At 34.2% G+C, this 25,502-nt stretch overlaps 2 protein-coding genes across 5 annotated transcripts; both read left to right on the plus strand.

Moving 5' to 3' along the window:
* The first annotated feature begins 2,509 nt into the window (after nt 1–2,509).
* LOC132294375 (uncharacterized) lies at nt 2,510–11,784 on the plus strand. 3 transcript variants are annotated; one of them, XM_059792204.1, is made up of 5 exons: nt 2,510–2,671; nt 3,642–4,825; nt 4,970–5,102; nt 7,758–8,351; nt 10,903–11,784. In XM_059792204.1, exon 2 carries the CDS (start codon nt 3,696–3,698, stop codon nt 4,818–4,820), a length of 1,125 nt encoding a protein of 374 aa, XP_059648187.1. In that variant the 5' UTR covers nt 2,510–2,671; nt 3,642–3,695; the 3' UTR covers nt 4,821–4,825; nt 4,970–5,102; nt 7,758–8,351; nt 10,903–11,784. The 3 variants fall into 3 exon arrangements, with proteins under 3 accessions (XP_059648187.1, XP_059648186.1, XP_059648188.1); XM_059792203.1 differs by having other exon boundaries at nt 2,512–2,671; nt 3,694–4,825; XM_059792205.1 differs by lacking the exon at nt 7,758–8,351 and having other exon boundaries at nt 2,512–2,671; nt 3,694–4,825.
* A 3,935-nt stretch (nt 11,785–15,719) lies between these two features.
* Nucleotides 15,720–25,102, plus strand: LOC132294377 (magnesium transporter MRS2-4). Of its 2 annotated transcripts, XR_009478045.1 has the most exons (5): nt 15,720–16,417; nt 17,342–17,790; nt 21,506–21,775; nt 24,350–24,432; nt 24,652–24,789. XR_009478045.1 is itself a non-coding variant. In XM_059792206.1 (4 exons), the coding sequence occupies exons 1-4, from the start codon at nt 16,096–16,098 to the stop codon at nt 24,928–24,930; spliced, it is 1,320 nt and encodes a 439-aa protein (XP_059648189.1). In that variant the 5' UTR covers nt 15,721–16,095; the 3' UTR covers nt 24,931–25,102. The 2 variants fall into 2 exon arrangements, 1 of the variants encoding a protein (XP_059648189.1); XM_059792206.1 differs by lacking the exon at nt 24,350–24,432 and having other exon boundaries at nt 15,721–16,417; nt 24,652–25,102.
* Nucleotides 25,103–25,502: the final 400 nt, after the last annotated feature.

The raw sequence follows: 25,502 nt of genomic DNA on the forward strand, positions 1-25,502 counted from the left end.
GTAAAGAACGACACGACTTTGGATGTGCTTGTTGTTGATCACTATGGAATTTTGATGAAGAACGGCACGATTTGATGTGCTTGGTGTTCGAAGAAAGAAAGGCACGATTTTGGATTGGATGTGCTTGTTGTTCTTCATCTTCAGAGATGATTTGTTGAATTTGGTAAAGAACGATACGACTTTGAATGTGCTTGTTATTGATCACTATGGAATTTTGATGAAGAACTGCACGATTTGATGTGCTCGGTGTTCGAAGAAAGAAAGACACGACTTGGGATTGGATGTGCTTGTTGTTCTTCGTCTTCAGAGATGATTTGTTGAATTTGGTAAAGAACGACACGACTTTGGATGTGCTTGTTGTTGATCACCATGGAATTTTGATGAAGAACGGCACGATTTGATGTGCTTGGTGTTCTTCGCTTTCAGGTTTAGGTGTTTGGAATGAATGTTGATAAAGTTTCTGTATTTCTGTTTGGGATTTTTGACCCTTTGGATTTCTGAATATCTGAATTTCTGGACTCCTCTGGATTTCCGATTATCTCAATTTCTGGACCACATTCCTCCTTCGTACAGGCCTCTATTTATAGACTTCTTGGATTAATAGGATAATGACACGTGTCCTCTCATGATAAGGACAAAATCATAACTGAATCGGGCCAGCTATGTTGTGATGATTATCTATAAAATAATTATTCCAAATATATTTTATTAGGAAAAATTATCTTTTTATTGAATCATTTAGGCTGGGCTAATAAAATAATTTAAGTGGATCAAATTTAAGCCAATTAAATAATTTAATTAAATCCATATTTAATAGGTCAATTTATTAAAACAAAAGTCTATAAAATTTTAGTGCCTACATACATCATCACCATAAAGCCTATCGTAATGATAATGTACTCCACCAAATCTAGCTTAAATATTGGATCAATGAAGATAGCAATTGCTAACAAGAAGCTACACTCCTCCTGATATTTATCAAATTTTATTTTAATTGGGCTAGTCATTAAACAAATAAATTATATTCACTACTTTCACATTAAACGGATTGCATTCTAGTATCACAAATATTGGAAAAAAAATAAATTTGAAAGTTGGATAGTTACTACTGAAAAAAATAATTTACTGCATCATAAAAAAATTTCAAGCAACCACTTAAAACCCTGGCCTTTTCCCACTCATTATTAGATGCATGTGTTACATATATGGCCACTATCTATTAATCTATTTCACTTCCAATACATTTTCAAGAATAAAATAAAAAATAAAAAATGAATTCCATATAGTAGGCCAATTCATCTTACCTTCTTTTTGTCCCCCAACTTGAGAGTTAAGCTTTTGCATTATTTGAATTCTATACACACATTCATGAATTAATAAAATTTAACTCAAACCAATTGAGAATTTAGCTCTTCACCATAACTATAGTGAAACAAGGAACAAAAAATTGGGCTACATATTTCATTTTTGGTTCTAGGATTTCGCCGGTCTCTTTTTTGGGCTAACCCAATGGGCTGAAGAAAAGCCTATCAAGGAATTATTTGTTTTTAAAAGTGAATAAAACATACATACCAGTGAGTGCCAAGCCCATAAATAGGCCCAATTTATTCTACTTCGGTTAGGTCTCACTTCTCAAGTCTCAACTAGTGTCTGCTGTAGGAACACCATCCACTTCCTCATTACTTAATTGAAAATTTTTATTATGACCAAAATTAAAAATAATTATTTTTTTCCATAATGTAATCACTAAATTTTAGTGGTTGAAATAAAATAATTATTAACTACTTTTTATTACTTTACCATGACCAAGTAATGGTAATTTTATCCCATCTAAAATTTGTAAGTTTCCAGACAATTTAAACAGTTTAAATTATTTATTGTTTGTTTGACCAAAAAGAAATAAAGATGTCAACTAGCCATGCCATGCATCAAACCAAAACATGACCATACCAAATTTTTATTTTTTATTTTTTTTAACTACGTGTATACATTCATGGCCCTAATTAGATTATTTTCAAGTTCGGGATAAGTTTGCTCCGATTCACCTACGAAAATACATTATTTAAAGATTTTAATAAAATGATTATTTAAAATTTTTTGTGTTCGGTCAATTAGACAATTGCTTTTACGTTTATAGTTGAATTGAATTTGAAATTTATAATTTGAACTTTATCAATATTAAACCTAGATTGAAATGTCATGACTAAGACATCCCGAACCCAAATCTTAACTTGGTTTTTATATTCCATCCTTAAATTATTGTTCTTTATATATTTAAAATTTAAAATATATTTTATAACTTATAATCGTTATCAACAACCTTGTTTTTTTTTTTTTGCAGTTTCTTTTCTTTTCTTTTTTTATACGTGAAAGTGTGAAACAAAATGGGGAAGTTATCATTATTTCTGAAATGTGGAGGGAGGAGATTATAATTTAGAAGAAACATGGGGGAGTTATTTGTAATTTCCTCAAATATTCTTGGGTCCCAACTCCCAATGGCACCCTAAACTTCATCACATACATATGACCTGTATCGTCGTCTTCAAGACATCGATATTCTGTATCTCACATTCTTCTGCGTGAACATGGCCACAATACTGATGCTTCTAGAGTGAACACTCTCATATTTCTCAACTGATTGACCGGACATTTTTCACACTGCTTCGATCAGGTAATTTTCTTCGAGTTTTTTCTTTTTTTATTATATATATTTATATATATATATATATATATATGATTTTATATATATTCATATATTAGGTTTTCTGCACAATGCCATCCATGCATTCATGAAAGATTTGATTGATTTGTTTTCCTTTAAGTTATATTCGTTTTGTTATTCTATTGATCGATTGACGAAGACGTTAGATTGTTACGAAGATAAAAAGAGGACATCGATGAAATTCTATATATGTTGGTTCAAACTTGATCTATGAATGTGTGCGTTTTATTTATGAGTTTCTAACAATTCAATTCGTGTTTTCTATGGCGTTTATTTGGACAGATCAGCTGTTTTTAGCACATACATATATAGATAGATTCATATACACAATAATTTTTGTGCTAGACAACTCTATGTATTGGTCTAAACACATCTTTTTAGGGTTAAAAATGAGGTTTGGTTGCAGATTGGTTTGATACTGTGGTTGCGGAGTTTATTTTACTGCTACTTAGATTGTTCAAACACTGTACATTATTGCAAATGTTGACATTAATATTTGTTTTCCATTATCAATGGTATTCTGTTGTGTACATCTTAATTACTGTTAGCTCATTATAATGAGTAGGATCTTGGTTGAGGGTGATCAAGCTGGCAATTAAGACTGCAACTTCTAATGTTCTTTACAGTTTACATTACTCAATTCTGTATAATGCATTGCATCTTTCTCTAAAAGAAGTGTCTATTCTACATATTCCATTTTCAAATGAGCTAATATTATGTTTTCCATTGTCATGTATAACATGTGCACGTGTAAGTAGATTTTTCTTTTGAAGTTATGTTGACGTTGAGTTGATTTTTTTGTTGAAATGTAGAATTTGTGAATATGCATGAAGGTGGTAGGCACCCTATTTATGTTTATAGAATGCTTTTTGTCAAGTATAAACAAGAATTTAGTAAATAAATGTTGATTGATTACCAGATAACCCAATAAAAGTATCTTTTCAATTGGGTTTATTTCTCTTCAATTTTAGCAATGAGGAGGACTACATATCATAATGTTGCACCACGAGGACAGGACTACTGGCCCATCAGGAAGGTTCTGACATTGTCTGATGTGGATATCACTCACCCATTCCTCACTCTGCCTCGGCAACCAGTTGAGAATCATATTCTCGTGCATTTGAGTCCTCAAGATCAGGACCATTTGAGAAATAACCAGCAATTAAATATTCATGCCCAAGATGACGATACTGGTGATATGTATATGATGAAGCTGAAGTTCCGTGGGAGTTATTATAATCTAATTGGAAAATGGGGCAAAATCGTTCGAGGGAAGGGACTTGGTGCTGGGAATGAAATTATGATACGCTGGGTTAATGGTTGCTTACACTTCTCTGTTCCTCAACAGCAGATTGTTGTAGTACCGCCACTGCAGATTGTTCCAGCACCACAAGAGCAGCACCGATGGCCCATTAAAAAGGTCCTGACTTTATCTGATGTGGATACTAATCATCCATTCCTACTTTTGCCTCGGCAGCCGGTTGAAGATCATATTCTCGCGCATTGGACTCAGCAGGACCGAGAACGTCTCAGAAATGAAGCACAAGTAAATGTAAATGCCCGAGATGATGATACTGGTGATATGTATGTGATGAAGCTGAAGTGGCGTGGGAATTATTATAACCTTATTGGGAAATGGGGAAAAATCATTCGACAAAAGGGACTTGGGATTGGCAGAGAGATCAAAATACGCTGGGGTAATGCATGCCTACACTTCTCAGTCCCACAAGAGTGGAATGTTGCAGCAGTACCAGAAGGACTGGATGATGAATGGCCTATTAAGAAGGCCCTCACGTTGTCTGATGTTGATACCAGTCATCCATTCCTTACTTTGCCTGGCAAATCAGTGGAAGAACATATTCTCATTCATTGGACGCTGCAAGCACGAGAACTGCTGAGAAATGAAAGGGAACAGAATATTAATGCTCGAGATGATGACACTGGTGAATTTTATATGATGAAGTTGAGGTGGTGTGGGAGTTACTATAATCTTATTGGCAAATGGGGAAAAATCATTCGAGAGAAGAGACTTATTGTTGGAAAAGAGATCAGGGTTCGGTGGGATAGTGGGTACTTGCTCTTCTCAGTTCCACAGTGACAAGGGTACTGATGACTTAGTAGATAGATATCTCACCAAAATAATTTATTTATGCATGTCATTAAATATTTTTTTTCTCTGATTGATTTGTTTACGCAGCATTTGTCAGTTTTTCTTTTAATTTCTTTTATTTATTTTTGGGCTTGAAGGCTCTACTTTTTAAGCACATGGAAAGGGGATTGAAGAACTATGATGGAGATGGCCTAGCAGAACTTTACAGCATCTCTTGATATTTCAAATGAGCAGCAAACAAGACTTACCAGAACCGATAGATTCAACAAGGTGAGCAACACAGCCACTACTTACATTTAAGATTGATTTGTCGAGGCAACACAGCTGCATTTAGTTTAACTAATTTGCATTAAAATTTAGAGTTCTTACTTGTTGAGGCAACACAGCCACATTTAGTTTAACTAATTTGCATCAAAATTTAGAATTCATAGTAATTTCTTTGATAAGTATTAGAATTCATTATTAATAGCAGCCTCCTCTTTGGATGAATTTGGTACTTAGCAGCAGTTTAACAACCCTATGAAGTTCTAAGAATGGAAAGTTTCAAGGCTTGCTCCATTAAGTGCATTTACTAATGTACAATTAGTCACAAACTTAAAAAATTAAGTTAGAGAGACATGATTTTTTTTTTTTTTTTGATAAGTAAGAAAGATTTCAGAGAGAGATGGATTTTTAATGAATCCTGAATAGACTTGTGTGTTGTTTGATAACTATTAACTCGATTAGAATAAATTAGCTGATTATTTAAGTAAGTTTGATAATGTGGTTTATATATCGCTTACAAAAATAAGGTCCACTTAAAACGTGTAAAATTTTAAGTGAGACTTTACTCATTCTACACTTAAAATTAAAATTTAAACAGGAACAATTAGCCCCTTAAAATTGAAACGAAGGATCAAAAAAATTCTCATTTTCCAATTAGCACTTAAAACTCCCGCAGTAAAAGTTCAGTTCTCAAAATTTCCTGAGATTAAATTTTAATTTTATCAAAAAACCTCAGGGGAAGGCAGTTTTAAATTTTCATTGAAATTAGAAAAATACCCCCAATTTCCAATTCATTGTATTCCGTTATTCAAAATATCAGTACTACTGAGAACTACATTTTTTAATGTTAAATTTTCAGTTCATCAGAAAACAGCATAATTTTAGAAATTCTCAGTTCAATGGTGTTTTGTTCCATAGTGATTGTTTGCCTATATTTGAAGCATATTACAGGGAACTTCAACACAACATTGGTGGAGTACTTTTTGTCGTGTTATACTTGTTTCGGCATTGAGTTGGTCTATTCTTTGCTGAAGATTCATAGTTTTGCACATATCAACATGAAATTTAGGTTGTCAGGCATTAACTAATTGTTTGGCTGATTGTTATGAACCTCATTTAGACTTGAGTCATGGCTTGTGTTGTTAATTGGGTTTGGAACTGAATTTGTTCAGAGAGAAACACCAAACTGTTTGAATCCTTCCATGCTTGATGGTGGAGAGAAGCACTTATGGCTTGAAGCCTTTTGATATCGCATGTTTGTTGTCTAGAGCCATGCCCTCAATAGGGATATTAGCATCAAGATTGATCTTTTTTTATTAGGGCCTGTAGAAAAAACCTTTTTTCCAGGCTTCTCTAATGGTACACAGAAAAAAGTAAGAAAATGGATATGGTACACAGAATGGCAAGACACGAACATGGCAATATGACAAATCCTATAAAACTAAGACATGGTGAGGGAAGATTCTCTTCTACTTAAACATTTTAAATCTAATATTTGATGAATCGTCATGAGTAATTATCAAGAGGGCTCAACTTATATCCAAAGAACACCTGTTTCAGTTACAAAAATCCCTTAATCTTATCTGGAAATTATCAAATCATGCAATCAGAAAATTGCTTGCCAATTGCCTGATGCCAAAGCAATTGTACATGGGAGGCACGAAGTCACTTGTTGTGCCTTCCTCTCTTCTCTTGTGAACGAGAGACTTGGTAGCAGCTTGATGTGCCATCATATCATCTGTCTTTTAAAAAGTTAAAACAAATGAAAAATAGTGAACTTGATTATCCACTATCTGTTTGATGAATTCTCATGAGAGTCATGTTACACCACAAGTGCTATTTTTCAGCTGGCTTTTAGTTAAACTCTGTATAGGTTCCCTGAGCCTAACTACAATTGAAATAAAAACCAGCATGACAATGGGAAAGGTCCTCTACCTCCTTACAGTTCTCCTTCAAATCCCCTTAATTCACCGTCCAAATATATCTAGAAAGTTCTTTGTTTTTCTGAACATTCTCTTCGTTTCTCCTCAGATTGATTTATATAAGTGCAAAAACTACCCTGTTATATACAAAATGTGCAAAAACCCCCTGATGTTAAAAAAATAAAAATAAAATAAAAAAAAATGGTCAAAATTGACAGTCAAGCTATTAGTGGGCAATATGCACACATTTTTCAAATGTTGAGGGGTTATATGCTCATTCCAAACAGGAGGGGTGTTGTGTGCACGATTTTTATATACCAGAGGGTTTCTTGCACTTTATCCTTTATATAATTACAAATATATCTGTGAAGTCTTAGCTATTGGGCTGTGAGTTACATATTTGATTTTGTTTTTTGTAGTTGTGTTATTATATCTGTTGGTCTGTCTTCATAATGCTTATGGATGTAGTAAAGTAGTTTCTTTTGTGGAATTTCTTGTTTTAAATTTTCATTAAGTAAATGGCATTCACTTCCCTGCTTGAACTTGTCTTAGAATTTTCTTATATTGTTATTATTAATTTTTGCTAAGAAACCTGTCTTAGAATTGATTTATTTTCTACAGCATATATTGTCATTTCATCCAAAGTCTAGGATGTTGTCCCTTTTCATATTTTCTGCTGAAATTTTGTTGCTTCCATAGGGGAATTACATATATTTACTTTGTATATCTTCCTTTTCAGATGAATGAGATGCTTATATATGTCCATTAGACCACATTCTGAGGCTGTGTTTTGGTGACCTAAGCAACATCTGCAAGTTGCTTTTATCATAGTGTGTACGAGTGACCTTAGATTGCATTGCTTCCCTTCCTTCTTCAAGCAGTTATTCTTTGGTGCTTGTGCTGCTTCGTAGCAACTTCCAGAGTTCATGGTCATGTTAGTCTGGGAGACATTCAGAAACCCCAATATTCTTTTAAATTCTGGTTGAAGAAACTTTCCTTCTTTTACAGTCACACTTGTACTGTTGATCAGGAACATTACTTTCCCTGTTATATCATCAGTTGTTTCCAGAGAGAACAGGAACAAGCCACTTGAGAACATCAAGTGGCTGTCCCATCACGTTCTTGAGAAACATCATTAGTGCAGCTGTCTGCAGAAGCATCTAATTGTTTTCCCGGTGTCTGCTTAAGCAATACCAGACAGAGGTTGGCCATTCGCCATTCCGCTCCTCTATGAGCTTCTGGAATTGCAGCTGTCGTTGCACCACAACCTGGCCCGGATGTTCTTTTCACAGGCACCGTCTTACTCGGGTTCCCTCTCTGTGGACAAACTAAGGTATGTTTGTTCATTAAAACATGTTCCATCCTTCATCCGTGCCTGCACAAGATGTTGCTTTTTTCTTTTTCGTATATTCTAATTTGGTTCCATCTTCTAGATTGACAAAGAAGTTATTTAAAAAATGCACCCTTGGCACATATTTCACCTAGCATTTTACTGGATCATCATCAAATTTAAGATTTGTAGTTTATAAAGTATATGTTGATCCACGAGTTTGTTGATTCTCCAAATAAGAAGGTGCCGTATTGGCTTTCTTTTATTTGTGCCATAGGTTTGTTTATCGTGATTTTTCTCTCTCCTGTTTTTTATTAGCTCTAGTAGTATGAGATTGCCATTAATCAAGATTTTTTATTTGATCTTCTGAAATATTATTCACTGAAAGTTAGCACAAGTCTATTCCATTCGTTAACAGACAATCTAACGGAATACATCTAATAATGTAAATATATACTATGCAATCAATTTTTTGGGGGGGACCTTCTAACCTGGTGACCTTTAGTGCACGAGGCTGCAAAGTAAACCTTGGATACCTTGAACCCTGATGATGCATGCATTATCTGACCATTCATATGCAATCATCTGACCGGTCATATGCAATACCCAGGTGTTTTTGTGCCCTGTGAGAGTCGAACCCAGAACGAATAAGTTTTTATGTTGTATAGTGTTTCTACAGTGTACAGCAATGCTGATTGATAACATCTATCAAGTTGAGATTGGTTCCTTGTTGCCTACTAAATATATTATGCTTATCCCAGCTATTGAAGTGGACACAGCAGATCATGTTCTGCCGTCCTACTTTTTCTTCATAATATCTTCACTTAAAGTGAAAGTTAATACTTACCCAAAAAAAAGTTAAAATGAATCATCTCTCTCTCTCTCTCTCTCTCTCTCTCTCTCTCACACACACACACACACACACAGTTTTGAAGTTTTTTTTGATAGACTGCTTTGCAAATTTAGAAACCTTCACAACTTGTGTGTCTATTTCGTATAAATATGGATGCAGCACCAGTTGCACCCTTGCCGAACCATTTTTCCCCCCTAGGCAATGTCTTAAAGCATACAAGATTTGTAACCTTTTTACAGCATGGTGGCACCATGCTATTGATGCTGTACTTATTGGTTGGTTGGTTGATTGATTTACGACTGTGCCAATGGACTGCTAATCGTTTCTTGAAATTTTAGCAACAGTAGGGGATTTTTAGTTACAATATGTTTTTGTAATGGAAAATCTTATTTTCTAAAGGTTTATTTTTGACTTGGAAGTTGCCTTTTAATAGTTTGATATATTTAAGAGAAACGCTTACTGATTAGCAACATCATGATACTGTTACATGTGTTATCATTGCTCGAGTAGTCGAAGGAGGATTGGTCTAATGGTTGTTTATTCCTCGTGCAGTCTTAAGATTTGAGGTTGGATCCTTGTGAACCCTGGAAAATTTAAATCTGAACCCAGCTCGTTAAGTCCCAGAGTCCCCATTTAGTTTAGTGCTATATTTCAATGACCTTTCATATTAACACGTGCTAAAGAATTGACCTGTTTTTGCTAATCCCTTTTCCTAAGCCAAATCCCTGTACCTGAATTAAATCTGTTTTATGATTAAATTGCTCTACATCACCTTCCATATACATATGCATGGAGTTAAAGATGTTAGGGCGTGCCAAGCAACTGGTCCAATACCCATTGATCTTGTATGCATTGGACAGCATTTTGCTCCTCCTCAATTCAGTTGAAATTACTTAGGGCTTGCTTGGTTTGTAACTCTGAAAACAGTTCTCAAAAATTAGAGAACAGAAAACAGTTTTCAGAGAACAATAAAAGACCGTTCTTTAAAAACAAACCTTTTTATAACTGAGTTTTCAGAAAACTGAACCAAACAGTTTTTTGTACAATTTTCTATTTTCAGTTTTTTGAAAACATAAAACTATAAAACTGTTCTTAGAGTAACAAACCAAGTAGGCCCCTAGCTTCTAGGGTTTGCATCTTTTGTCCATGCATTTTTTCTTTTTCATGATGAATATTGTATTAAAAACATATAAATAAATTGTATACAAAAGCTAACGGAGCAATACCCCCAGATTACTAGAAAAAGAATCTTGGCAAGTTCTAACTATAAGCATGCCAAACAATTTAATACTTCATGCCACTACAAGAACAAGCAAAGATTGGGCCGTAAGAGTATGAAACTAGCGAGCACTTATGAAAGCACCTGTTGCCTTTTTTTATGAAGTGACTATTTTCATGGAAATGCCGAATATGGAACTTGTTTTTCTTGAAAATGTGAAAGGAAAAGAATGTGAAAGGAAAAGAAAAGCAATACGATGCTCTCTACAGATTCTTCAGTACTCCATATTTAGATGCTGGCATTTAATTGCATTTTCTAGAGATTTATTTACATATTTCGTAGTATATTTTAGAGATTTATTCCAACTGTGATTTGTGAACGTGATTTATGAAGTTTGGCAATATTTTATACATTTGCAACTTGGATTAGACTTGAGTTTCATCGTCACCTTTTAACAGTACACAAAAAATTCCGTTCCGCAGGTTACTGACTTCCTTAAGTCTATAGCGGTTGATGGCATCGGCGTCCAGTGTTACACTGCTGGTCATGTCATTGATGCTCCGGTACTCATGGTTAGCGTCACTAGTGTCTCAAGTCCTATACACTGTGGACTATTATAATAAAGAACAGATGTCTTAGCGACTGAGATTTCAAATGGAGATCAGGTCTCTGTGCTGCTGAAGTTTTTGTGTGTGTGTATAACCGAGTCCATCCAGAGTTTCCAACCTATCAGGCGTGGCATATTAGGTACGTTAGTGATGTCTTCCACCCTAAAACTTCTCAAGGGGATCATTCGGAGGTGCCCATTAAAGCCTCGACTGGTATTTAACCATCATGAACTCCATAACATCTTCATTCGTGCAAGGTCCCATGGAAGAAGATGAAGTGCTGTTTATCAGACATAATTCAATCTGCTGACTCAGAAGATTTACGACCAGTTTACAAGCTCGATGCCACGGTATCTGATTGATACGAGGTGTTTTGATAATAACAATGGTTTTGCTTTTCATGTTCAGGAACGGTACGGAAGTGGCATATTTAGAGATCAGCGATGAATATTGCAATACAATGGCCCCCATGGATTTCACTACTACTCTTGTTACCAAAAATCCGTACATTTCCTTGCCAAACTCATACAGACTTTGCAGAATCTTAGGTCTTGTTTTATAAAACTAAAAATTTAAGACTCCTGTAGTTTTAAATGGTGTTTGTGAAGTGAGATTTTTTTTTTTTTTTTTTTTACTTTCTCATTTAGTTTAGACTTTAATTCGACTTAGGATAAGATAATTCAGTACTAGTTTATCCTTGGCCATCTGCGATAAACTGTTTGAACCAAAAAGAATATAATCTTGAGTTAACATTCATTTTGATGATAGCATTATATATGTAGAGATAATGTGTAAAATTGATAACTAGACTTGGAGCATTTTGCGTTGGTTGAGTTGTTTGAGAGGGAGGGTTTACATTTTAAACTAAAAATATATATGTGTGTGTGTGTATTATAATATTATCAAATAATAATATAACACGTGTTACAAATATAAGATTATTCACAAGTATATAAATATATTTTTTAAAAATAATGAAAATAAATATCAGTTTCTTTTCGGGTTATTGAAAATAATTATCAGAACAAAACCGTGATTTGAAATCGAACATAACCATTCTTTCATAGTTTGGTTCGATGCCAAGCCTCAATGATTTCAGTTGCCGGTTTCAAATTTTTAGGAACTATTGATATCAATTCAAATACAATTTAACTTGTAAGAGCATCTCCATCCGAATCTTCAAATTTTATGTCCAATTCTTTTGAGGTATGATGTGAAAAATTAACATATGAAATTTTGACATATCTATGTATTAGAACTCCACTTGATATGTTGAATTTATTAATATTAGCATATCTGTATTAATATTTTCATATTTATTTATGCAAAATTTTAATGATACTTGAGATTCATATATTAAAATAATAAGAATAATTTATTTGCTATACAATTTTTCGATGAGAAAAGATAGGTCTTCCGATTAAAATTGACGACTCATCCTCCTAATACAATGTGGTTGGATGACATTGAAACTCTTAAAACAAAATCCCGTAAATATCTCTTTCTTTTTGACTCATTCCCAACCACGTTGTATTCGGAGGATAAGTCGTCAATTGAGATCGAAAGACATATCACTTCTCTTTTTTGATATACTAAATTTGACATATTTAATATTGGAGAAAAATCCTCTCCAAGCACCTCTCACTTCCTTGGAAGGGTAAAATGTTGAAATGGCACTTTTAGTTAAAAAAAAAAAAAGGTATTTACCTTATAAGTTGTATATACATACATACCTATATCAAACTTTTGTATCTGTACAAGAATTCTTACTTCTCTATACAAAATGAAATTCAAATTCCCCCCAAAATTTTATTCTATATCCTTAAGTTTTACTTCATTATTTCCCTCTGAAATTTAGACCTTTCTCCCTCTGAAATTCAAGTCTCTCTCTGCTGATCAAGAATTCGGCTATAGAAGAATCTGACCAAGCTTCCTAATTTTCCGGCAACCTTTTCAATGGTGACATACCTAATTGAGTTTGCCCGACTGGAATAAATCGGAACTGATGTTTGCCTCAACTGGAGCATGCTGCTACTACTATGGGCTTCTTCTACTTGTTCGTGCTAGCTCGGAGCTTTGCCGAACATTAATGATATGAATGAAGCTTGGCTGGAAACAATGGAGGTTGCTGGGTCTAGTTTGGTTGGTTTTGCTTGTCAGTGTTGGGAGGCTCGTTAACATACTGAAACTGCAGTAGGGAGCTTGTGATTTGGTCACTGAAACTTGAATTAGGCTTCTAGGTCACCGAACCGAAATTGGCGACAACGTTGTGAATGTTATTATTTGATTTGAATTTTTTTTTCTTTTTGATTGGTAGTTTGATGCTGATATTGGGGGGAGATACGGGGGAGGGTGACTTGTGGATTTGATTTTTTTTTTTTTTTTTTCGTATTCATTTTTTTGGGTTGAATTGTTGATACCTACTAATTGAGGCAAAGATTTGGGGGAGTGAATGTTTGTTGATACCAACTAATTGGGGTATCAACTAATTGAGACAAGATTTGGGGGAGTAAATGTTTATTGATACCAACTAATTGAGGCAAGATTTGGGGGAGTGAATGTTTTGAGGCCTGTGTTGTTTTGTAGATAGAATGATTGTGCAAAATTTGTTTTTTTGGGAAATGCACAAATTTTTTCTTTTTTTTGGGGAATGTAATTACACAAAATTTTAATTTGTTAAAAGATTGAGATATATAATGTATATACACAAAATTTTCTTTGGTAATGACAGCTTTTAAATAAGTAGCAAAAAGTAAAAAAATAATAACATGCTACTTAGACCTATTTTTCAAGAAATATACACAAAAATTTCTTTGGTAATGACAGCTTTTAAATAAGTAGCAAAAAGTGAAAAAATAATAACATGCTACTTAGACCTATTTTTCAATAAATAAGTTTTTGTCTCATATTTACCCCCAAATCTTGATCACCCATCTTTAAACGTAATATTAAACAAACATATCTTGAAAACTTCATAACTTTAAAGTACAATGTTTCAAATATCAATTATATGATACATCTCAACTTAATTGTAGCATATATTATTTATGAACTTTATAATACAACAATAATATAAAAAAGAATGGGAGAAAATAAATCCATCAACTTTCTTTTATCAGTGGAAGATTGTCCCATTGTCAAAGTGAAAACATATTTCAAATGTAAATTATATCTAGCATCACAAATTACTTGTAACACGTATCACTTACTATATAAATTAATGTCTAAAAGAAAGTTGTGAGTTTCAAACGTAAATTAAACATCACTATATATATTTTTTTGAAACGTAAATTAAACATCACTATATATATATTTTTTTCAAAATTAAATTTTATTAATAAACAACCGAAGGGAAGACGATACTTTGTGAAGTATATTTTTGATGTGTTATGAAAATATTCTGAGACAATATTCAATTAATACATATAAATTTTATTAATAAACAACCGAAGGGAAGACGATACTTTGTGAAGTATATTTTTGATGTGTTATGAAAATATTCTGAGACAATATTCAATTAATACATAATATATGTTTAAGAATTTGTGATTTTTATTTATTGTAATCTAAAATTCTAAATTTATCTATCCAATTGAGATATGTAATGCATATACACAAAATTTCCTTTGGTAATGACCGCTTTTAAATAAGTAGCAAGAAGTGAAAAAATAATAACATACTATTTAGACCTATTTTTCAACTAATAAGTTTTTGTCTCATATTTCCTCCCAAATTTTGATCACCATCTTTAAATTCAAGATCATTATTCATTAATTACCAAACCATAATCATCTCTCATGATAAGTATACATCATTACCTCTCTTTTTCACATAATAATCTTATTTCTCGCTCAAATCAATTGAAATTCAATTCCACTTTAAAGTGTGTTATATGGAAATAGGAGGAAACATAAAATCAATTCCATTATTTTACCTAGCCAATTCCATTACCCACCAAAAATCAGAGGAGGATGAAGGAAGAAGAAGAGAACAGAAGCAAAAAAAAAAGACGAACAAAAGAGAAGAAGTAAAAATTAAATGGGTTTTTACTGAAGTAGGTTCCGCGTATAATTGAATAAAATATTTTTATATAATTTTTGTATATGGTATTTGTACAAGATAAGAAGAAGAGAATAGAAGCAAAAAAAAAAAAAAACAGACGAACAAAAGAGAAGAAGTAAAAATTAAATGGGTTTTTACTGAAGTAGGTTCCGTGTATAATTGAATAAAATATTTTTATATAATTTTTGTATATGGTATTTGTACATGATAAAACAAAATTGAGTTCATTAACTTTATTATTTTAGATGTTGAGTTGGTGTTTATAGAACAATGACAAGACAAATATAAATAAGATGACTTCATCACAGCCAAATATATTTTAGATGTTGAGTTGGTGTTTATTGGATCGTACATAGACAACATTCAATGAGAGGTGCTGAGAAGATTTTTGCCCTTTAAAATTATGCCAAATGATAAATATTGAGTTTCACTTAGAATTTAAAATAATGGTTGAAGATGCATCAACTCTACGAGTCCTAATTTAACCCAAAAAAAAAAAAAAAAAAAAAAAAAAAAAAAAAAACTCTACGACTCGTACTCTGACCATGAATTGACTGCTTAAGAAATTTTTTTAAAAATCAATGGTTAACGGTCAATCTCTAAAAAGATTTGCTATAATAAGTGAGGATCAATTGTCACCTCCTCCAATTACGGGACGACAACCCTACTCTAACTTCACTTTCTCTCTCTAAACTCTCCAATTGCACACAGTACAAAATTGAAATTTGTATAGTAATGCATTATTTTAATAAATAAAAATAAAAAGCTCCACATAGCGTTGACAATCACGCCTGAATCTGGAAAAAAGAAAAAAAGAAAAAAGCAAACAATCCATCAATAAGGTGTGTATGGAAGAAGGAGAAGGAGGAGAAGAGGAAGAGAACGAGAGGGACGATCTTCTCTCCTTCTAGAGAGAGAGAGTGACAAAAAGAAAACAATTCTAGAAAGAGAAAGTTGGAGAGACTTGAGGGTTTTGATTTAGAGAGAGAGAGAGAGAGAGAGAGAATGGGGAAGGGGCCATTCTCGTTTCGGCGGACGACCAGCCGTCGCCGGAAGAAGAAGGGGGCGGAGACGCCGCAGATGCTGCCGGCGCTGGAGGCCGCCGCCGCCGCCGCCAATAACTCGATCTCCGCCATGGTGGCGGCGGGAGGGTCGACCAAGCCGAAGAAAAAGGCCGGAGGGGCGAGGCTGTGGATGCGTTTCGACCGGTTCGGCCAATCGGAGCTCATCGAATGCGACAAGGGTACCATCATCAAGCGCGCTTCGATTCCGGCTAGGGATTTGCGAATTCTTGGCCCCGTATTCTCTCAATCCTCCAATATTCTTGGTAATGGATCGTTATTTACTCATATAATCGTCTAATTATATATATATATATATATATATATATAGTAGTTCCTCTGATATCAATTGAATGATCGATAGAATAGACTGTACTTTTCAATTCCTATAAGATTGCTGAATTTTAGTAAAAGCAAGTCTGATATTGGGTGTAAGACCAACACAATTCTATGTTTTTTCTGGGCTTACTCCTAATTATATTAATCGCGACCTGTTTATCATTTCTGGATGACTGCATTTTTACTTATCAAAAAAAAAAAAAAAATCATTTCTGGGATGACATTACAATTCCAAAAATTTTAAAAACTCAATATATATATATATATATATATATATATATATATAGGTATTTTGTATTTCAGTTTCGGCTTTACCTCTGTTTTCTTTACTGTTGTTTCTACTGTTACAATTGTTGTTGATGATGATGGCAATGGTGATGGTGATGCTTTGTGGTTTCACGATGATGCTTATTAATTAATTTCATAGCAACAAATTTCCTTGACGCATGGACTTTCTTAGAAAACATGGTTTTCGACTGAATTCACAATATTAAAGTAGCAAAGATGCTTCAGTCTAGAAGACCAGCGATCACAATAAAGAATGAGCAATACACAAAACTAATGCAGGAACACTTGTCGGTAATTACGAGGCACGTGTTAGCATTATAGGACTTTTTATTTATTTATTTTTTTAATTTATTTTTTTTAATGCAGTCTAATTTATTGTTGTGCCCTTGAGAATTGCGAATTGTTGCTTGTTGAGGACACATAAGGGGAAAATAAAGTCTAACATATAGTAGTCATCCTTAGGGCAAACCCCTTTAATAAATTGGTGAGATGCCACGAGCTTCATCTTGTATATGATTTTCTTGCTCTTCTAAGATAATTAAATGTCTTCTTACCCTTTGCAGCTAGAGAGAAAGCCATGGTTGTTAATTTAGAGTTTATAAAGGCTATAGTTACAGCTGAAGAAGTGCTATTGCTTGATCCTCTCTGCCAGGAGGTTCTTCCATTTGTCGATCAGCTAAGGCAACAACTTTCTCAGAAAACCCCATTTAAAATTCAAGCAGCTGGTCAAAATGCCGCAGAAAATAATGAAACACATTTTTCAACCGGGGGACAATGGTTACCAGTCCCTGAAGCTGTTGAAGGTTTGCAATGTGAGCTTCCATTTGAGTTTCAAGTTTTGGAGATTGCATTAGAGGTCGTCTGTACATTTTTGGACTCCAGTGTGGCAGACCTTGAGAGAGATGCTTACCCAGTGTTGGATGAACTGGCCAGGAATGTTAGCACCAAGAATCTTGAGCATGTACGGAGTTTGAAAAGCAATCTTACCCGTTTGCTTGCGAGGGTACAAAAGGTAAAATATTGATTTGTTTCTTTTCCCTTTGCTTGTATGATTTTGATAGAATATGTATATGTCATCATCATTATGAACCTTGCCTTTATCCTAACAAATAAGAGTGTTTAGATGAATTCTCTTTTTCCATTATTTTCTATATAAGGCCATTTCTCTTATTATATTTAATTTTTTAAAAATCAATTTTAGTAGCTTCATCCAATGTTACTTTTGACTGGCCTTTTCGTCTATATTCTTCTATGCAAACTAAATTTCCTTTTCTTACTTATTGGCGTGCACATTAATACCACCTAGTCTGCTTTCTGTTATTTTATCTCTAATATATGCCACTTCTAATTTCTGTCATACATTAATTGGTTACTCTACCAAATGTTGCCTTTGGGATAAAGGGTATACTGTAATTTCTGCCTCACACAGTTTTTATCTGAACTTCTCTCGAGTTATCAACAGTGAAGGGTATTCAGCTGATTCTTGATTTGCAATACCCTAAATTTTTAAGGCTGGCCCAATGAATACGCTACGAACCACTTCAGTTATCACCTTTAGATGTTTCACTACCACTTTTTCATCTGTTAATTAACCGAGTCGCATTTTCACTGTATTTATCTGTTGTAACTCAAAACATAAATTGTCATATCCATTGTGTTGAGAGTAATAGATTCTCCATGTCACATTTGTTTTTCAGCTTTTGACATTTGGTTCAAACTAGCTGTAGGTTTAGATAGATCCTAAATTATAGAGATTATGAAATTCGTCTATTCTGCATTTCCATAATCGAGTCGAATCTGCTGATTTGATGTCCCTTCGACTGTAATTAGAGTATTCCATTCCATTTCTGGTAAACCTTCACAAGTATCCCCAATTTTAAAGGTAGAGGGATAGTCTCTTGATAGCCAACCAACTTCCACAGAATGCATACTGGTCAAGAAATTTATCTCCGACGACATTTCTGTAAATTGACAACCACTTCATTGTTAAAGTGAATCCTCCCTGGCTTTTTATTTGCTCAACTTCAAAACACTGCAGTTATTGACATTTGACAAGTAATTCTATAATGACACGAAACGTATATGGCTCCACTTTTACTTGAAGAATCACTGACAAAGCTTCTGGTAAGGACCGTGATTTCATTTTCAGTTTCCTTATTGCATACAATAAACTTTTCCAACTCCCTAGACTGTGTTTATAACTGGCCAAGTCTAAAGTCACGGAATATTTCTTAATTTATACAAGATGAAGCTTGCAAAGAATAGTAATTATTTTTTTTCTTCCCTTTTTGTCACCCAACTCATTTACTTTTATTTTTATTTCCTTCCTACCAGTCAATTCTTACCCACAGCAACTAGCTCAAGGCTCTAAAATCAAAATACATTAGAATTACTAAGAACTTCCTTCTACCACCATGGAGGAACTGTGAAACGGAAATGGATTGCCTCCTCTTGCTCTTAGCTGTGCCACATTGACCTTTCCTTATATTTTATTTACAAATTAAGATGCTGCATAATCAGTTCCCATGTTTACAATTGATTTATTTAAGTGATTCTAAATTTTCAGCTACTCTAAATGATCTTTCTCCCACTTCTTGGAGATTATGAATAATTTTTTTTTTTTTTTTTTTTTTTTTTTTTTTTTTTTTTTAAAAAAGGCTTGTTACCATTGTGCAGTAACTTCTACAAATCTTCTGATTGAGAGTATGAGTACTAGTATTACATCCCCCCATACACAAACCAATATGAGAAATGATGCTATACTTTCATTTCTTTTCATACGAAAATTTAATTAAAGCATTCATTTGCTTGTATTCAACGATGGTATGATTCTAAGTTGGTTTCTCTAGAGCTGGTATGTGTCAATTTTAATTACTGATTGGCTCTAACTTGAACCAACTCTAACGGTGTCAGGCACCTTTTACAGATAGGTTTTGGGGAAATTGACAAATGGATGCTTCATTTTGTGGAACATGTAATTTGCTTCAATTTTCACCAAGTATTAGAAGCTTTTTTTATTAAGAATTATGACCCTGTCAACCTTGAGAGCATTTATCACAAGACACACATGTAAACTTATCGTACCATTCAGGAAAAAAAAAAACTTATCGTACCATGCATGGTCCATTTTTTTTTAAATTAGCAGCATGCTTCACAAGGCATTTCTCATTCATTTAGGTTCACTTGTGGTTTTTATCACGTGATTAGAATATGGGCGCACTTCCAAGTTGTTGGCTGGAGGTGCAAGGTCAGTTAGATTTACTACACTCAGAATTAAGCTGCATGTGATAATTACATTCCAAAAAGTTGGATATGGAACTTTGTTTTTGGTGGTTCCTGTCCTTTGGTTTCCTAAAAGAAAGACTCTCATATGCGTCAAAGTTTAAAATTGTACAATAGAATGATAGATGCATTCGAAGGTTCCTGATTTGCATATGGTGTATAAAGTATCCCATTTTAAAATAATGCTTTTCTTTTTTTTTTTTTTTTTTTTGGATTTGATAAGTAATAAAAAATTAAAAAAGGCATTCAATAGGGGAACGCGTCCCGTAAACATAAGAGAAACCGGGGTCTAAGGCCCCAAAGAATCCAAAAAAGAAATTAAATCACAGAAGAGGAACACGAACTTCTGTTCACATAATTAAAAAGAGAACGAATAATAAAAAGTTTCAGAGTTGCTATAGACGACTCCTTCCCTTCAAACGTTATACTATTTCACTCCTTCCAGATGCACTACCAAATACAATGTGGTACAGATCTCCAATAAGCACGAACACTCTTACTCACACAACAACCTCTCCAAGCATGAATCGACTCCTTAGTAGAGCGTGGCATTACCCAACACATGCCAAATAGGGCAAGAAATAAATTCCAGCAATCGTGCGCTACAGAGCAATGCATTAGGAGATGATTGACTGACTCCCCATCCCGCTTACAAATGCAACACCAATTAACAAAAAGATTTCCCCTTTTCCTCTCTTACCCCAAACAGCAGTCCATACAAAAAATGCCACCCTAGTAGGAGCCATAGAACACCAAATAGTCTTACATGGAAAATCATAGGATGCAAAATTGGACAGATATAAGAACAAAGACCTTACTGCAAAACGCCCGTGAGAGGAGGGAATCCAAATCAAATTGTCATAACCCCTTCCAATTCCTTCTTGCCGATACAATTGATCCAAGAAAATGCTCACCTCTTCCAACTCCCAATCCTGAAATGAAGGCCGAAAATGAACATTCCACGTTCTCCCACTGTTATCAAGTTGATAACAGTTAGCTACAATGGCATGTTTATCAACTGCAATACCATATAATCTGGGAAATGTACGACATAAAGGCTGGTCCCCACACCAAAGATCTTCCCAAAAACGAACGCAACTACCATCACGAACTCTGAATCTGATATGAAAGGAAAAGGCATCCCATCCTTTCAGAATGGATTTCCAAGCCCCAACTCCTCCCGCAATAGAAACCGGACATGTAGTCCATCCTTCAACATCTTCCCCATACGTACAAGATACTAATCTGCGCCAAGGCCTTTCTGTTTTAATTCCTAAAATTTAAGGAACTTAATTGCCAACTTCAAATGAAGAAAGCATATTCTCCACTAGTTTTTACACTTGCTATGAGTATTCTCCTTGACATTTGTTGCATATAACTAATGACGGCCTTCATTTATACGTTGTGTTGTTGTTTTATTGAAGATTAAACATCTGTTATGATAGGTGAGGGATGAAATTGAACATCTTTTAGATGACAATGAAGATATGGCACAATTATACTTGACAAGGAAGTGGATTCAAAATCAGCAATATGAGGCTTTGTTGGGAGCTACAGCTTCCACTGCTGCACCCCATCTTCGTCATATGAATTCTATCAGGAGTGGAAGTTTGATCTCGAGCAACAATTTGAATGACCATGATGTGGAGGATCTGGAGATGTTGCTTGAGGCTTATTTCATGCAGCTAGATGGGACTCGTAACAAGATACTCTCTGTGAGTATTATTCTTCTTGACTATTACATGAGCTGAATCTAGAAGCATTAAGTATATTAAACCATTTTATGTTAGTTCCTCCAGCAATGAACATCAGCTGAACTTTCATAATTTATTTTGGCAACATTGTTTTGTTCCCTGAATGGATTTCTAAGAAGCACGGACACGGATACGGGACACGGATACGACACGACACAGACACGGCGACACGGCAAATCCAAAAAAATTAGGACACGGACACGGCGAATAGTGTATATATATATATATATATATATATCAGCATTAATAATTTTAAAAAAAAAACACTGATATGTTTAGGTTGGAATATATATATATATCACTGATATGTTAGTATATATATATATCAGCATCTTTAGGACACGGACACGGCGAATTGTGGCATCTTTAGGTTAGTATATATATATATATCAACATCTTTAGGGTAGTACAAAACAAAAAATAGAACATATCAGCATTAAAAAAAAAAAAAAAAAAAAAAAAAATTAACATATCAGAATTAAAAATTTTTTTAAAAAAAAAAAATTCCAGAAAAGTGTGTCCGAGCCGTGTCCGAGCTGTCTGAGCCGTGTCCGAGCCGTGTCCGTGGCGTGTCCGAGCCGTGTCTGAGCCGTGTCCGAGCCGTGTCCGAAAATTAAAAAAAAAAAAAAAAAATTTCCAGACACGTTTTTTGGCGTGTCCGACACGTGTCGGGGCGTGTCCAACGCGTGTCCGTGTCCGACACGTGTCGGACACGGATTCTTCGCCCATTTTGGAGTGTCCGTGCTTCCTAGATGGATTTTAATTTGGCAACCTTAATTCCGCACTTTAAGTTAAACAGTTTCCTTATGTGAGATATCTTTTTGTGTAAAGAAATATGTGAATCCCTCTCAATTGTTCTCTTACCTCTAAATTTTGGATTTAGCATGAATCAATATTAGGTTCATGTCTTGTATATTTTCTGCTAATACTTGATTTTTTTGAACAGTTAATTGTAAAAATATTCAATGCTATTTTTATGGATTTGAATTTTTGGCAATTTTCCATTTCAATAATAGTATAAAGGATTTTGACTATATTATCAAAATGAGATTCTTTCCCCTTTCCCTAGTTTCCTTAACAAATAAAATTTTAAGTCACTTATATTTATTTACCTTGAAGAAATTTAAAGAAATCCACTATTATTAGTACATCTATTCTGATATATATATATATAAAATCTATTAATAGTTCTTATAACTAAATAAAAAATATTGCTTATTGTTAAACGTTTGAATTCATTTCAAATTCCTTTTTTAAATTCAGTTTGTCTTTTTATTTATTTATTATTTTTTTCGAGTTCTACATTAAAATCAAAAAATCTATTTTAGCTCAATATATTCCTGATGTAAATTTTTTTTCCTTTTTTCTTTTTGGTGGTGGTGGTGGGGGCTGTAGAATGGAATTATTAAGGCTCTGCGTGATCAAATAATGGTGGGCTAGGAGTGCCTCTTTTCACTGAATTTATAATTGTCCTTTCTGAGAGTGTTCTAAATTTTTAACACTACTCCCGAGTCCCGACGTATAAATGGTTCTTTTTTTTTTTTTTTTTTTTTTTTTACTTCACAATTTTTTGATTGGACCCTTTGTTTGATCCTATCAATCACCTTTAGTGAGACAAAAGTCCTGATTCTGAAGTCCTTGCTCTGAAATCAAGGCACTGAATTTATAGCAATTCTTCAATTCCTGTACAAAGCAATTTTTCCTTCCCTCTCTTTGTAATGCGTAAAAAGATCTAAGTCTCCTTAAAGGGCCCCTCCAACGCTCCTAATCATGCTGAGGTAGAAACATTTTCCACTATTTTCAACCTCAGGCGGCGATTCTAGACCGAATCCGAGGTTAGTGTGCTCTGAAATCACCACATGTTGCAGCCTACATAAACATGGAGTGCATATAGAAAGTTATTAGGAATTATACTCACGTATCACTAAAGAATTGTACAAAAAATTCATCACAACAGAAGTCCTCGTGACCGAAAAATACTGAGAACCAATAGAATATACTTCAGTCTTATGACCAAAAAAATACCAAGAACTCTATAGACTATACATCAGTTTCAAAACAGTAATCTCCACAACCTCGAAGGAGTGTATCTTCCATCCCTTTCACACACCACAAAGGCAATGTCTGAAGAACTGGACATATTCTTGGACTCACTTTAGCACTCCTCTAGATAGCCAAACCTTGATTATGGAATTAAGAAAGAACCACTGCAACCCAAAGAGTTCGCACTCTCTTTCGGAACCCGACAATTAACCAACATGTGGCATAAGGTCTCATCATTCTTACTCGTAAAGCTAGTACCTGTAATCAATTATCCCATGCTATGTGCAATGAATCAACAGATGATTCACCAACTACCCATGAGCTGTCCACAGAAAAAGTAGCCACTTTGGAAGGGTGATTTTGTGCTCCATATAGCTTTTCTGGGAATGGAACCTCAGCAGATATTCTAAAACCTTACTTCAATCCCATATAAAAAATTATTGTGCCTTAACTGTTTTCTTATATGCTTGTTTGGGATTTGGTTGTATATAGACAGGGATTCTAAGTTGAAGCCCTAGTGCAAGGTGGTTTGGCTGGTTTTGCAGGTTGTGATGTTGATAACACTGATCTAACAGGTTTTTTTTTTTTTGCATTATGAGTTGTAGTTCTTTTATTTCCCAATGTGGACAAGAAGTGTGACCGAGTCTAATAAACCAGTGAAAATGTGATATCTATAATTTTTCTATATGATTAGAAGCTGATTAGTCCAGGATGTTTCTCTATTCAGGAATCACTGCTGTCTAGTTCATCCCCCTTGAATATAACTAAATAATTTTTCTCCATGGATTTTGCAGGTTCGTGAGTACATTGATGACACAGAAGATTATGTCAACATCCAACTTGACAACCAGCGAAATGAACTCATTCAACTCCAATTGACACTGACCATCGCATCATTTGCCATTGCTACTGAGACTCTTATAGCAGGGATTTTTGGTATGAACATACATTGTCAACTGTATGACACCCATGGGATATTTCCCACCTTCGTTGGAGTTATTACGGCTGCTTGTATATTACTTTTCCTGCTTGTTCTAGGATATGCCAGATGGAAGAAGCTGCTTGGATCGTGAGTCCCTGTAATCTAATCTGCTGCTATACCGTGTTTAAACATATAATAGTTAAAAAATTTATGAGGTTATTTTTCTCGTTTCCTTTGGAAAGTCATTTACACAGTGGAAGTTATTTTTTTAAGTTAATTTTTTTTATAAAAATTCTGGGCAGGTGCACACCGGAAGTTCATTACATTGTATAATGTATGTCACACAGGATGTGGCAAGCAAACTTAGTTCATGTTTTTTTCTTTTTTTTTTTTTTTGATATGATCATTTAGTGTGGGTTGGCAAAATATTTGCTGAATTTGTTCTTTTCTTCCCCACCCCCCTCCCTCTGGTGATGGGGAACCTCTTCTTATTTCTATAGCCTGTAAACAAAATCAGGTGGCTATGGGATGCTACATTTTGGGAAGGATGAATGTTGCTGATTTTGAGATAGACTCTATGGCAAACCTAGAAATGATACATTTTTAGCAAGTTTGAGTGTGGTCTAAATGGGAATAGGAGAAGAATATACTTTCATATTACACTTTTTTTTTTTTTTTTTTTTTTTTTGTGGGGATAAGAATATATATTTATCAAGGTAAGAT

The sequence above is a fragment of the Cornus florida genome, unplaced genomic scaffold (genome assembly GCF_030987335.1).
Source record: "Cornus florida cultivar Cherokee Brave unplaced genomic scaffold, ASM3098733v1 CherokeeBrave_3.0.0_Hap2_Chr02, whole genome shotgun sequence".
Taxonomy (NCBI): Eukaryota; Viridiplantae; Streptophyta; class Magnoliopsida; order Cornales; family Cornaceae; genus Cornus; species Cornus florida.